This window comes from Myotis brandtii, unplaced genomic scaffold (genome assembly GCF_000412655.1).
Source record: "Myotis brandtii unplaced genomic scaffold, ASM41265v1 scaffold126, whole genome shotgun sequence".
In the NCBI taxonomy this organism is placed as follows: Eukaryota; Metazoa; Chordata; class Mammalia; order Chiroptera; family Vespertilionidae; genus Myotis; species Myotis brandtii.
Genome location: NW_005354425.1, coordinates 1,218,734 through 1,233,413, shown reverse-complemented (window position 1 = coordinate 1,233,413; position 14,680 = coordinate 1,218,734). Strand labels below are relative to the sequence as shown.

At 42.6% G+C, this 14,680-nt stretch overlaps 1 protein-coding gene across 1 annotated transcript in view; it reads left to right on the top strand.

Annotated features, from left to right (window-relative positions):
* Positions 1 to 651: 651 nt before the first annotated feature.
* The window catches only part of DOCK11 (dedicator of cytokinesis 11), a 141,734-nt gene continuing 127,705 nt past the window's right edge, over positions 652 to 14,680 (top strand). The window contains exons 1-2 of the mRNA XM_014534185.1: positions 652 to 736; positions 2,935 to 3,030. Of these exons, the coding sequence (XP_014389671.1) occupies positions 734 to 736; positions 2,935 to 3,030 (99 nt within the window). The 5' untranslated portion in view covers positions 652 to 733. The remainder of the gene's footprint in view (positions 737 to 2,934; positions 3,031 to 14,680) is intronic.

Genomic DNA, 14,680 nt, shown 5'->3' with positions numbered 1-14,680 from the left:
AGAGGCTCAAAGGTTACAGAGGAACATTCATCGTATATTTCAAATATTCTTCCTTTTATTATAAATGGAAAATAAAATTGCTGTTACTTTAACTGACCTACATAAGTCTATATGATGTGATACAGAGATTACAGCTTAAATACTTTCACAAGTAGCATGTGTTCTTAGTCTTTTTCTTTTGGATTTGAATATTGTCTGCACTTGGACTCAGTGTTGAAGAGAGCATAAGAATTGGCATTTATTGCTGCCAATTGGTTTAGAGCAGTGATGGCAAACCTTTTGAGCTCGGCGTGTCAGCATTTTGAAAAACCCTAACTTAACTCCGGTGCCGTGTCACATATAGAATTTTTTTGATATTTGCAACCATAGTAAAACAAAGATTTATATTTTTGATATTTATTTTATATATTTAAATGCCATTTAACAAAGAAAAATCAACCAAAAAAATGAGTTCGCGTATCACCTCTGACACGCGTGTCATAGGTTCGCCATCACTGGTTTAGAGAAACACAGTCAATCCCCAAAGGAAGATCCAAGTACCAAAATTTCCCAAGTGATTTTTAAGTTTTACAGCTCATTACCTGATTTTTTAAAAAATGGCTATATGTATACTTTTTGTACATATCAAATTAAAGATTTCTCTTTTCTTTCAGTGTATTAAAACCTACAGCACAGATTGGCATGTGGTAAACTACAAGTATGAAGACTTCTCTGGAGACTTTCGAATGTTGCCATGGTAAGTACAGAATTCAAGTGAAGCCTTCAGAAGGAGAATTACTAAGCATTTTATCTTTTTTTTAACCACTTGTGAAACTTCTTAGTTATAATTTATGGTAAAGCAAAACCTCAAGCAACCAGCATGTTTTGTAAATGCAATATTTTGGGTAACTGAATATGTCTTCACTTTGCTCACTGAAATTCTTTCCAAAATGTATGAGTTCACTTTTTGGCTTTGGTCTATCTATATTGACCATAAAATGATCTTTATTTGATTCTGGATAACATACTGAGTATTTTCCAGTGGTGTCAATGAAAAGGCTAGAAAATATATGGCTCAATTTGATGACCCCAGATAATCGCTTGACAAAGTGTATCTCTTTCAGTTGAGTTGAAGGACCACCATGAGTACAGTGGCTCAGGAGTCAGACAGTCAAGGTTCAAATTTTATTTCTACTATATACTTGCTGGATGACCTTGGGCCAGTCACTCAGTCTGTTTGAGCCCTCATTTTTCCCCCCTTTTCTCATCCATAATACTGCCAACCTCACAGGGTAACATACAGATAAAGTTTTGGAGAAATAAGACTTTGTATATCCTTTTATAGTTTTTAAAGCACTTTCTCAGAGGAGAAAACTGAGTCCTAAAGACGTCCTGTAAAACTGACTCCTAAGGTGACCTGTTGGAGGTCATACACCAAACAGATGATAGAGTTGTAATTACACTGTTGCTTTTTAAAAAATATATTTTAATTAATATTTTGAGAGAGAGAGAGAGAGAGAGAGAGAGAAAGAGAGATCAACTGGTTGCCTCCCGCATGTACCCCAACCAGGGATGGAACCTGCAACCTGGGAATCAAACTGAATTCCTTTCTGTGCATGGGATGACGCTCAACCAACTGGGCCACAGTGGCCAGGACACTATGTTGCTTTTTGACCTGGGGAAAGATAAGGTTTTGCCACCAATAATAGCTCTGGTACACATTCTTTGACAATTTCTGTCCTTCCCTGATAAAGTATCTGGGCTTAGTTATATCTTTGCTACTGGCTGCACGTGTGGGAGTCCTTATATAAAAGGTAATATAAGTTTAGTCAGAGGAGAGAATCTGAGTTTGGGAAGGAGAAAAGAATTTCTCCTCTTCATGTCTTGGCATTTTCTTGTGAAAGAAAGAAGTCTTTCTTATTATGTTATGTTTTTTGTTCTGTTCAGTGTTTAAGACAATTCTCTTGCATTTTCAGCAAATCCATGAGACCAGAAAAGATTCCCAATCATGTATTTGAAATTGATGAGGACTGTGAGAAAGATGAGGTAAAGATTGGGGCCACTGCACTGGTTTCTTCAAGGTCCCTTCTATTGAGAGATTTCCTTAAGAAAAGATGAGGGGAAGAATTATATTTGAATGATCCGTGGCCAACTTTCAAACTAATTAGATATTTTTTAAAAAAGTTGCATTTACAAATGGAATTGGGGGGAAAAAATCAAGTGAACTGGGCTGTGATTTGTATATAAACACTAGAGGCCCGATGTACAGATTTGTGCACTGGTGGGGTCCCTTGGCCTGACTTGTGGTTATTGGGCCGAAACTGGCTCCCTGACATCCCCCGAGGGGTCCCGGATTGTGAGAGGGTGAAGGCCAGGCCGAGGGACCCCACTGGTGCATGATCAGGGCCAGGGAGGGGCTGCAGGAGGGCTCCAGGGCCCTCACCCAGTCCTGATCGGCGGGACCCCAGCAGCAAGCTAACCTACTAGTCGGAGCGTCTGCCCCCTGCTGGTCAGTGCACGTCATAGGAATGGTCGGACACGTAGCATATTAGGCTTTTATTATATAGAATGTTTTACCACCTGTGGGACATGCTTGTGGAGTTGCTTTTCCTACACTGGGCATGTGATGTGATGATTCATCTGGACTCTCCTGCCTGATATATCCCTCAAGGGACAGATGGCCCGGATGTCTGTGACATTTTGAGGTGCATTTTGCTTGTTGACATAATGCAGAAGATTTTCCCAGATGACGGCTCATACAATTAAGTAAATATTGAGTGCCTACTGTGTGCACAGCACAGAGTCTTTCATTTTAAGTTTAATCAGGCATCTTCTTGGAGGGAAGGGACCGTTAGGCTTCGATTAGAAACTGGAGCAGGGCCTAGTTCGTGCCCCCCAAATATTTTTGATTAGATGCCTGGCTGTTGTTTCACTGATGGTTTTTGCTCTTTTCAGGATTCATCTTCTTTGTGTTCTCAGAAGGGTGGTGTGATAAAACAAGGCTGGTTGTACAAAGCAAATGTAAATAGCACCATCACAGTTACCATGAAGGTAAGAAATACTTATAGTATTTCATCATTTTAAGGATATTCTCATTAGTAGCCTGTCTAGAAAGAATATTTCTTTAAAAAATTTTTTACAATGAACCATAACAACAAAAACTTTAATGAGAAGATTCTCACAGATGTATGCAATTTTAAAAATCTGAAGTCTCAGGATGAATTAAGAAGTGTAACTTTAAAAGAAAAGTAGTTATTATCTTCTGAATCAAGAAGTTGAAAAAGGAGACTTTCAGAGGAATGAAGAAAATAGCTTTGAAACAAAAGGGCATCAAAGTTTCTGTTTCTTTTATTTACTTACCAGAGGCCCAGTGCATGACATTTGTGCATGGGTGCAGTCCGTAGGCCTGGCCGGTGATCGAAGCGTGAGTGTCTGGCATGGAAGGGCAGGTCCCAGCTGACCTCTGGGCCTTGGAAAGCACCTTAGCCCCTAGGCCCCTGCATGCCCCCCTCTGTCTGAATCAAGGCACCCGAGTCCCCATGAGGAGATGCAGTGAGCGAGGCTGGACACTGTGGTTGGGGGCACAGCGTGGGCCTCTAGCAGCGCCGCACAGAAGCCAGCAGGCAGCACACTCTCTCCCGGCTGGCCTCGCAGACCGGCTCCTGCGCAAACCTATAGGGAGCCCGACCGGGCCCTGCAGTCCCAGTGGCTGCGGCCAGGCTTACCCAGAAGAGGCAGCATGGGTGTGGGGCGGGCTCCTCGTGGGCGCCGGGCACCTGAGCGCAGGGGCATCCCCCACGCGAGAGCCCCGGCATCCCAGGGGAGGGTAGCAGGGGGAGTGAGAGTGAGCTGGGTGAACACACCGCATTCTCAACGCACCTCCGTGCCTGTCACCCCCGCCCCCAAGTAGCCGGCGAGAGGTCACAGTGAGTCGCCAACACTTGCCATGTTTTGTGCCATCCCCTGGTGGTCAGCACATGTCATAGCGAGCGGTCGAACTCCCGGTCTCCTGGTTGAATTCCCGGTTGAACGAACGATCGTTCAAGGGGACAATTTGCATATTAGGCTTTTATTATATAGGATTTTTATTTCTCAGGTACAGTTTACATTTTATATTATATCCTATTAGTTTCAGGTGTGTGGCATAGTGGTTAGCCTATCATATACATTACAAAGTGATTCCCCCTAATATTTCCAGTACCCACCTGGCACCATACATAGTTACTACAATGTTATTGAATAGATTTCCTGTGCTGTACTTTATATCCCTGTAACTATATTGTACCTACCAATTTGTACTTTTACCTTTTTCACCCAGCCCCCCAAACCCCCTACCTTCTGGCAAAGATTTCTATGTGGAAATAAATGTAATGTGTAGAGGGAAAATACATGGTTATGTAAGATGGGGGTTTCTTGCCTCCGATAACTTCCAGGCTAGCTAGATACAAAACATATCAAATTAACTACTACATAAAGCAGTACATTAGTACTGTCAGAACTAGAGAGTTTTTCGTTTTGTGTAAAATATATTTTTATTGATATCATAGAGGAAGAGAGAGGCAGAGAGAGTTAGAAACTTCAATGATGAGAGAGAATCATTGATCGGCTGTCTCCTGCACATCCCCCACTGGGGATCGAGCCCGCAACCCTCACATGAACCCTTGACCAGAATCAAACTCAAACTCAGGACCCTTCAGTCCCTAGGCAGACACTCTGTCCACTGAGCTAAACCAGCTAGGGCACAACTAGAGAGTTTTCTAGTTTGGTCAGAATAGTGGGTCTGTGTAAGGGCTTTGTCAGACAAGGTAGAAACAGAGAAAGGGATTACATTGTGCAGGGCCTTGAATGTCTCAGACATGAGGTTGGCTTTGTTTGGTAGACTGAAGAAACATTAAAATCCAAAGGTAAAACTAACAAGCTCCTTGGAGATTCTATGCAGGGAAATAAATTATTCTCTGATACCCCAATAGAACCGTTCTATCAGATATTCAGTATAAGATCATGTGGTTTGCTGAAGATGATTCACACTTCCATTAAGTTTTGAAGTTCATTCTGTCTTGCACATTGCCTGCAAGCAGAAATCATGGGTATCTACCAAGGAAAGACTCAAATTTTATCTTGATTTAATATCTCACTTGCTGCTTTCCATTTAGTGGTCAAGTCCTGTTCTCACTTTCATTTTCAAGCTCTGAAAATAATGAATAATAAGATGTAGGATACTTCTTATTTGTCTCCTGCACCTAATCACAGGCCTTTGCACATGATGATAAGAGAATCTATTTAGTGAGTATGTGCCAGGCACCATACTAAGTGTTTTATATTCTGGATCTCAATTAATCCTCATGGAAGCCCTGTGTTAGAGGTACTATATTATTAGTTTATAGATGTGGAAAGTGAGGCACAAATAAATTCAATGATTAACCCAAGGTCACACAACTCCAACTTTTCAGAGGTGGGATTTGTACCTACACAGGCTGATGCCTGAGCCTTTGCTCTTAACCAGCACACTCTTGGTGCTCACTGGCTGAGTGGGTGAGTCGCAAGTCTTTATTATATCTACTGTAAGAGTTACCTGGGTAAAGGAATGCATATGTGAAGGTTACACTTCTGTGCAGGTTATTAGAAAATGGTTCTATGGTTCTTAAAAAATATGCTTTTATTGATTTCTAAGAGAGAGGAAGGTAGAGGGAGGGAAGGACGGAAGGAGAGAGAGAGAGAGAGAGAGAGAGAAGGAAAGAAAGAAACATTGATTGGCTGCCTCCCATACACACCCTGCCTGGGGATTGAACCTTTTGGTGTGTGGGATGATGCTCCAACCAACTGAGCTAAACTGGTCAGGACAGCTTTATGGTTTGTTTTTAAAATATATTTTTATTGATTTCAGAGAGGAAGGGAGAGGGAGAGAGAGATAGAACATCAATCATGAGAGAGAATCATTGATTGGCTGCCTCCTGCATGCCCCACACTGGGGATCGAGCCTGAAGCCCAGGCATATACCCTGACTGGGAATCGAACCTGTGACCTCCTGATTCATAGGTCAATGCTCAACCATTGAGCCACACTGGCTACAGAAGTTTTATAACTTTTGACTCCACTCCTTTCCCCTTAACATTCTCAAAAAAATTAAAAGTTTTGTCCATGCTCAAGCATAAAATAAAACATTAGGGAATTAATCCTATATAGTAAGAGCCTAATATGCAAATTGTCCCCTTGGGCGGTCATTCGACTGGGAGACTGAGAGTTTGATTGCTCGCTATGATGTGTGCTGAGCACCAGGGGATGGCGTGGAATATGGCTGGCGTTGGCCACGCAGCACTGGCAGCGGGTGTCAGTGGAGGCACTGCCAGCCCTGATAAGCCCCGATGAGAGCGGGACCGCAGCAGGATGGTGGATCAGGTGAGCAGGTGGCACCAGGTCAAGGTGAGTGTGAGCAGGAGCCCAGGTGCTGCCCAGGGCCCAGAGGTCAGCTGGAACCTGCCCTTCCATGCCAGACGCTCCTGCTTCAATCACTGGCCAGGCTTAGGGACCGTACCGTGCATGAATTTTGTGCACCAGGCCTCTAATATCTTTATAAAACAATTCACCACAGGGTTCCTTTCAATAGTGAATTGATCTAATGCCTGTAAATTATAATTTGATTTACATAAAACTTTCTTAAGGTCTCCATTATATTATAAATCAAAATACAGTTGCCTATAAAAAGTACATGCTTTAAAGTTTTTTCCTAATTTTTGAAATATGGATTGGTTGATGTGGTAGGCAGAATAATATCCCCACACCCCAAAATGTCCATGTTCTAATCCCTGGAACCTGTACATCAAGCAGGTCAAACTCAAAGACTAACATGGGCTAACTAAACAAGGTTTAAGTTTATGTGGGCTGCAAAAAAAAAAAAGCTTTAATTTTCATAGAAACGTAGGTTTATTTCAATAGAAACATGCTGAAGACAAAGGGCTGAAATAAATGAGTCATTGTTAATATAAAATAGCAGAACATTTTAATAAAAAATTAATATTTTTTCTTGAACATTAACTTAACCAGACACTGAATAACTGCACAAATGAATAAGCGTAACGCAAATAAACCTGTTTTTCTTGTTATCTGAAAGTGAAATATTTCCTGTTGCGCACACCAAATAAGTCAGTCCAAGACTAATGACGTGGCAATTGGCTGCTAAAATATTCGCTGCTAGTATTAGTGGAGAGAAATGGTGCGCCTGCGCGTAAGGCACGTAAGGCACATAAGGGAAATGAATGCAACACGATTATAGTAATCAGTTATTATTGAACGTTGTAGTTCATTATTAATAATTATGTATAACAGGATTTTGTAAAAATTAAGTTACCAGAAATTTTATTAAAAAGTTTCTTACATACCGTTATAATGGTTGAGCCACAACAGTATTCGTTATGGGCTACATATGGCCTGTGGGCCATGAGTTTGACATGCTTGATCTAAGGCAGGGATGGCGAACCTTTTGAGCTCAGCGTATTAGCATTTTGAAAAACCCTAACTTAACTCTGGTGCCGTGTCACATATAGAAATTTTTTGATATTTGCAACCATAATAAAACAAAGACTTATATTTTTGATATTTATTTTATATATTTAAATGCCATTTAACAAAGAAAAATCAACCAAAAAAAATGAGTTCGCGTGTCACCTCTGACATGCGTGTCATAGGTTCGCCATCACTGATCTAAGGTATCCCCACTATACTTTGAGTTTGACATGCTTGCTGTAAATATTCTTTTACCTAGCAAAGGGGAATTAAAATTGCTAATCAGCAGATCAGGAGATTATCCTGGATTATTCGGGGGGGGGGGCAATGTAATCACAAGGGTGCTTATACTAGGAAGAGAGAGGCTAAAGAGGAGAGTTAGGGAAAGAGATAAGCTATGTTGAGATGTGCCATGTTGCTGGCTTTGACAATGGAGGAAGGAACCATGGGCTAAGAAATGTGGGTAGCCACTGGAAGCCGGAAAAGGCCAGGATTCTACCTTAGAACCTCTGAAAGGGAGCAGGGCTCTGCTACAACTTTGATTTGAGCCCAGTGAGACCTATGTCGGACTTCTAGCCTATAGAACTGTGAGGTAATACATTTGTGCTGTTTGAAACCACTAAGTTTGTGGTGATTTGTTACAACAGCAATAGAAGATGAATTCAGTCAGTCAGAGGTCGATTGTTTAGCTTGTGTACTATCTATCTCCAAGGTTGCAAAGTCCACCACTTACAGGGGCCAGCCAGGAAGCAGAAATTCATGAAAGGGTGGAGGGTCTGAGGCAACCTGGTGACCACATGGCCTGGCTAAAGGGGACAGCTGCGGTTTGTCTCCAGCTAATTGTTATTCTGCTGCCGCTGAGCACAGGCTCTTTGCTTTCCCTCTTTTTATCTCCAGCTGTTCATATTTTGGACACTTGTGTTTTTTTTTCTGTGAGGTATAATTCACAGACCATAAAAACACATTTCTTTTGAAAACCTCTACCAACCAGTAGGCAAAGGAAGGAAAAGAAGAATAAACCAACTTGGTCAGATGTGCTACACAGCTTTAAAAAGAAAAAAAAAGAATAGGGACTATTTTGAAACAGTAAAGCCTATAATGAGATTTGGGAATTGTCTCTGGGTATGGATTTCACTTATCCCAGCTATTTTCCATTATGGATTATGAGTCCCCATTTTGGATTTCTGGGAGGTGAATATATATCCTGTATTCTCCTGGTTTCACCTCCTGAGCCATAGCAGTAGTGTTGTATTTCAGGATTAATCACTGCTAGAATGGGCATGAGAGGAAGGTTCAGCCCAATTCAGTTAAGGCATCTGAGGGATTTTGCCAAGATATTTTTTTCCTAGAGTAATTGTGTTTTAACTGTTCTTTAGTTCACCATCGTTGAAATTAGTTGAAACTTGCAATGTTTACTGTACCCTCTCTGTATATAAAAGTAGAGGGCACGTGAGTGTATGGAGCGGACTGGGAGCGGATTGGGCATGGGTAGCCATTTTGTAGTTGCCAGGCTGGAATTTGGAGTAGTGGAAGTCCAGGCCTATCAACCAAGGTGCACCAGGGGACTCGGGCTTGTACCCTGAGGTGTTCTGTTCCAAGGTGGGGGTCATACACCTTCCTCCTGCTTCAGGCCTGGATTGGCTCAGGCCTAGGAGAGAGGTTAAACCTAAAGGTGGGGTGACTGGCTGACACAGCTCTAGGAGAGCTGGGAAGAGCAGAGGCAGAAGAACTGAGATAAAGGGCTGACAGAATCTATGAGACACTCTGAAAGGAAATTTCTATATACTGGTATTGATTTCTACTCCGATGGCTTTAAAGTGAAGAAAATTAATGAGTCTCACAAGCAGACGGGAAGATGATTCCGGTGTGCTGTTATCTAGTCATTTTCCTGGTGTTGGTGGCAGTTTTACCCTGAATGCATCTGGAGGCCCCTGCCTGCTGAGACCTTCAGCCCACACTGGTGAGAAGCTTTGGTAGCTTTAGCAACGAGCACCACAGGGCTAGAGCTCACCGAGTTGAGAGCAGAGAACCTTTTCTATTGGAAAATTCAAGCTTTTATAGCCCTGTAAACTCACAGCAGACGAACCAGGAAGCTACAGCAGAAGGATCTGGGTATTCATCATGACTCATTGGCAAATAACAGCCTGCAGGAGCCACGCATCTTCTCTCCTATTTCATCTGTGCCTTCTTGATGCGCTGTGGCTTCACATTAGCCTGTAGATCACTCTGGGGCTGACATGTATTAAAGCAGAGCAACTTGGTGCCTTTTAGTGTGAGCTGTGCATGTAAGGGTTTTTGTTCATCTACAAATTTCTGGATTTGAAAAATTATGTAGAATTAATCCTTTGGAAGGTTTGAAATGATGCACAACCACTTTTAAGTGCCTTTATCAACAAGTCCAAGTTCTTTTCCTGGACATTTTATTTTTATTGTTTTTATATATTTTATTGATTTCAGAAAGGAAGGGAGAGGGAGAGAGAGATAGAAGCATCAATGATGAGAGAATCACTGATCGACTGCCTCCTACATGCCCCACACTGGGGATTGAGCCAGCAATCAGCAACCCGGGCATGTGCCCTGACCAGGAATCGAACAATGACTACATGGTTTATAGGTTGACGCTCCACCACTGAGCCATGCTGGTTGGGCCCTGGACATTTTGACTGTCAGAAATAAGGGAATGCATTAACAATGAAGGGAAAAATAAAGTTATGAGAGAAGGTGGAAAGAAGAGAAAGAAAAAAAAAAAGAGAAGAGATTCAGCAAAATCCAGTAGATAAAAGGAAATCAGAAGATGCCTACTATAAGGTCTTTTAAGAAAGCAGCCACATGACTTGTAATGCGATTGAATAATGTAGCTAAAGTAATTCATATATGGGTTGCTTTAGAAAGTTAAACCTCCCTAGCTAGCTGCCACAGAGCTTTCAAGAACATTCAAGTCGATGGTGATGGGCTCTAGGGAAAAAGGGGCTGGTGAAGATTATACATCCCCTTTTTATGGAATAAAAGTTTGCATTTTCCCCAGTGTACGTCTTCCCCTCAGATCTGGTCTGTTGTTAAGATATGGTCTTCACCATTTTCTGCAATTGTCATTTTCCCCAGAAGTGCTTTTTGAGCATCCCCATTATTGACTGAGAAAGTAGCCCGGAGGAACTCAGACTACTGGAGAGAGGCTAATGATGTGGATCACTCCACAAGTCACAGTCTCAGTGCCTGAGTACTTCCGCTCACTAGGAGGAGGTTGGCCTCACACAGCTCTTACAGAAGCTCTCTTGGTTGCCTGGGGCCAGTGACCACTTTACTCAGAGCTTATAATTTGCTTTATTCTTGGTGTTCATGTTAAAACAAGACAAATCCTGTCATAGGTTATTAATTTCCTCAATTTGTACTTTCTAGTTGATGAAAACACACCCATTGCAACTCTTCAATTCCTGGAAAAGTTTTGGAGAGAAATTTAAGATCATAGAAAAGAAACGATCCCTTTGACAGAGATTCCAATTCCCACAGAAACCTGTTCATTTTCATTCCCTCTTTCTCAAGTAGTTGGTGGACACATCTGCTTTTGTTAACTTCTTTTTGTATTAGTGAAGGAATTTAATGTGAACTAGATAGCTATGATATTGGACATGACCTTCCTGTGGTATTTAGAACTGTTTTTCCTAAGGGATATAATGATATATGGAATAAGGAAGAATCTGCTCTCAAGGGTGGTTTTTCATTAAAAAAATCTGCTGCAGATTCTTGGCTAACCCTTGGGACACCCACCTTTATGCATCTTCTTGGCTCAGTTTGATCACATTCCTCTAGCTTCCTCCTCCCCATGCTCAGCAATTAAACATTGAAGTGTTTTGGTATGTTATCGGGGTTGCAAGTTCAACTGCTTGATATATGACTCACTTTTGGTGCCCTTTTCTTTTTTTGTACAAAATAGAGTAATTTGTTATATATCTGAAGTCTAAAAGTCCCCACTAACTCTTTGATTGTTATGGGAGGGTTTTTTCCCCTTCTACAGTGGGAGAACAACAAATCAAAAGAGGATTTTGCCTTAAAAAGCACATACAATATTAAAATAATTGCTGGGAGGCTGAGGTCACTGTGTTTGTTGGAACAAAAAGAAGAGAAAATCTTTTATCTTTGATATGTTAGTGAGTTGTATTTCCAAGTCTACCACACTGTCTCTCACAGCTGACAAATGGATTGCACTCATTTTATAGGTAATATGAATTTGTTTTTTTATGTTTTATTTCCCCTTATTCATTGGTGACTGTCAAAAATCATTTATTAGGGGTTTCTTATATGCCTGATACTATTAGAAATCAATGAATTCATCATCAAATATATGTTGAACACTAGTAAAACATGTTAGCATTGCGGAGGCTGAAAAGAAGTAACATATAGAGCTTAAAACCTATTTGGGGTGATGAGACACAGTAAAAATAATGAATTGTCTAAAGGTGGTACAGAGACCAGTTGTTACATGAGGCCAGATCACTGTGACCTGGGGTCAGAGAAGGTTTCATGAAGAAGGTGGGACCTCAAAGAAAGGGAATCAGAAAGGAGGTGAGTATGGCAGGCAATATGTACAGGGCAGTTGTGTTAGGAGAAGTTGAGTAGTAATGGGAGATAAAGTTGGTCTGGTCCTTTGATATTTCCTTGTGCCTCAGTTTCTCCTCTGTAACATGGAGATGATAATAGTAATTACCACACAGGGAGGTTATGAGCATTAAATGATACATTATGAAGAAAGCACTTAGCCAGCAAATGTAATGGAGTAAGCACTCCACAGATGTCAGCAATGGTTATCATTTTATATTATTAGTAGAATAGTGGGAGTGCCTTGAATGCTGGATCAGGCATGTGAGCCTTGCCATGTGGGTAATTGAGGGTCACTGAAAATTTGAGCAGGGCCATGAGATGCTGAATGCAAGCTGATAAAACAATTCATCTGTAATGAGAAGGGTGTGTAGATCCCTCCTACTAGACTTTGCCTCAAACTAAATAGTTAAAAAATTTCCAGTGCCCAGTTATGGTGGAATTACTTATGAAAAGCTCGTTGGTTTTTAACCTGTTTCCCAGTGGGTAGGCCTATGTGATATATTAAAACTTGGTAGGACTGTAAAATGAGATGGTGCAGAGAGATGAGTAATACATTAGATCGCCACCTTACTGGTAGGGGTTTTGCAGCAGGATGACGTTCTTGACATTCTGTTGCAATTAAGCACAACTAAGTTTTCTGGTGAGTTGTGGCGTTTTCTTCCCCAGTGTGCCTTTTACCTTTCTGTAGAACAGCTCTGAGATCCGGTATGTCTCTTGCTGTCCTGATTTGTCTCATTCCTCGCTGCCTCTTTTTTGTTCTGTCTGAAACATTAGTCAAGTCAGTTTCCCTGGCCCCATTTCTGCTTTGCTCCTGTCCCACCTACTTTGCCTACCTATTTTGCTCTAAAGCCTTTAGAGCATCCTTTCTTAGGGGTCCTGGTTCATGTAATTTAGCAAAAAATAATTACCCTTTAGGTAACACACATAGGTAAACACTCAAGATTTGTTATGTAAAACTAGAGGCCCAGTGCATGAAATTTGTGCACAGAGGGGGCAGGGTTCCCTCAGCCCAGCCCGCACCCACTCCAATCAGGGGCCCCTCGGGGGATGTCTGACTGCCGGTTTAGGCCCGGGGATTGGGCCTAAACCAGCAGTCGGATGTCCTTCTCACAATCCAGGACTGCTGGCTCCTAACTGCTCACCTGCCTGCCTGCCTGATCACCTCTACTGGCCCCCCTGACAGCCTGATCACCCCTACCTGCCTCTGCCTGCCTACCTGGTCGCCCCCAACTGCCCCCCTGCCAACCTGGTCACTCCCAACTTCCTTCTCCTGCCAGCCTGGTCGCCCCTAACTGCCCTCCCCTGCAGGCCTGATCCCCCCCAACTGCCCTCCCCGCCAGCCCGATCACCCTAACTTCCCTCTCCTGCCGGCCTGGTCACTCCTAACTGCCCTCCCCTGCAGGCCCATCACCCCTAACTGCCCTCCCCTGCTGGTCTGATCTCGTCCCCAACTACTCTCCCTTGCAGGCCTGATCTTGCTCCCAACTGCCCTCCTCTGCCAGCCTGATCTCACCCCTAACTGCTCTCTCTTGCCAGCCTGATCACCCCTAACTGCCCTCCCCTGCTGGTCTGATCTTGCTCCCAACTGCCCTCCTCTGCCAGCCAATTTGGTTCTGATTGGTCAGTTTCTATGCCAGTCAGCGTCTCTGGGCCTATCAACAGGGCTGATCAGAAAGGCGGGGCTGATCAGCAGCCCCTGTGGAGGCCTGGAGAGAAATGGAGGCCTGGCTGTTGGCCAGGCTGGGAGAGAAAGAGAGGCAAGTTCTGATCAACAGCTGCTACAGAGGCTACGGATCAGACCCTACCTCTCTCTCTGCAGGCCTCTCTCTGGGCCTGATCTGCTGCCCCCTTGGCAGTCAGTGCTGGGTCAGGGCGCCCACAGTGGCCCCAGTCAGTGCTGGGTCGCCATGGCAACCCAGCACTGACTTCAGGTCTGGTCGAGCCTTAGGTGGTAATTGGTCCTTACGTCCCTGGCTCTTTATTATATAGATGATAAAAGGGTCTCCTAAATTAGAGGATACTAAGTACTCAAAATTTCTTGCCTTCCATCTTTGATTCAGAAGAGTGTTAAAAGGCCTTCGTTCTTGCTCCAGAAAGGGTCATGTTCAAAAGGTTCTCATCTATACAGCTGAGGGCCTTCAGAATGATCTCCTCTGGCTTCCTCTCTGTTTTATTTTTCTGGGTGGTCTGAATGGGCCTCTGGTCAGAATTTATGCTTCTCACTGATTAAGGTGGGAAGTTTTCAGCTGACTTCACCATTTAGGAAAAATAATAAAGGTGAGGAGGAAGAATATGGGCATTAAGAAACACCATTCTATTGTATGAAACCGTTAGAGAATTTGCACTGAATTATTCATTCATCATTTATTTTGCAATATTTTATTGAGTCCAGGCACTGTTATAGGTCCTGAGAATATAGCAGTGGATGAGACATGGACCTTATCAGTCTAACAGAGACAATTAATAAATAAACAGATAGATGAATAATATATATGTGGATTATGTGGATAGTGATCTTTCTATGAAAAAAATAAAATACAGTGCTACAATGAGACCTCTCAGAGGAGGAAAGATTCAAGCAAAGACCTGAAAGAAATAAAGAGAG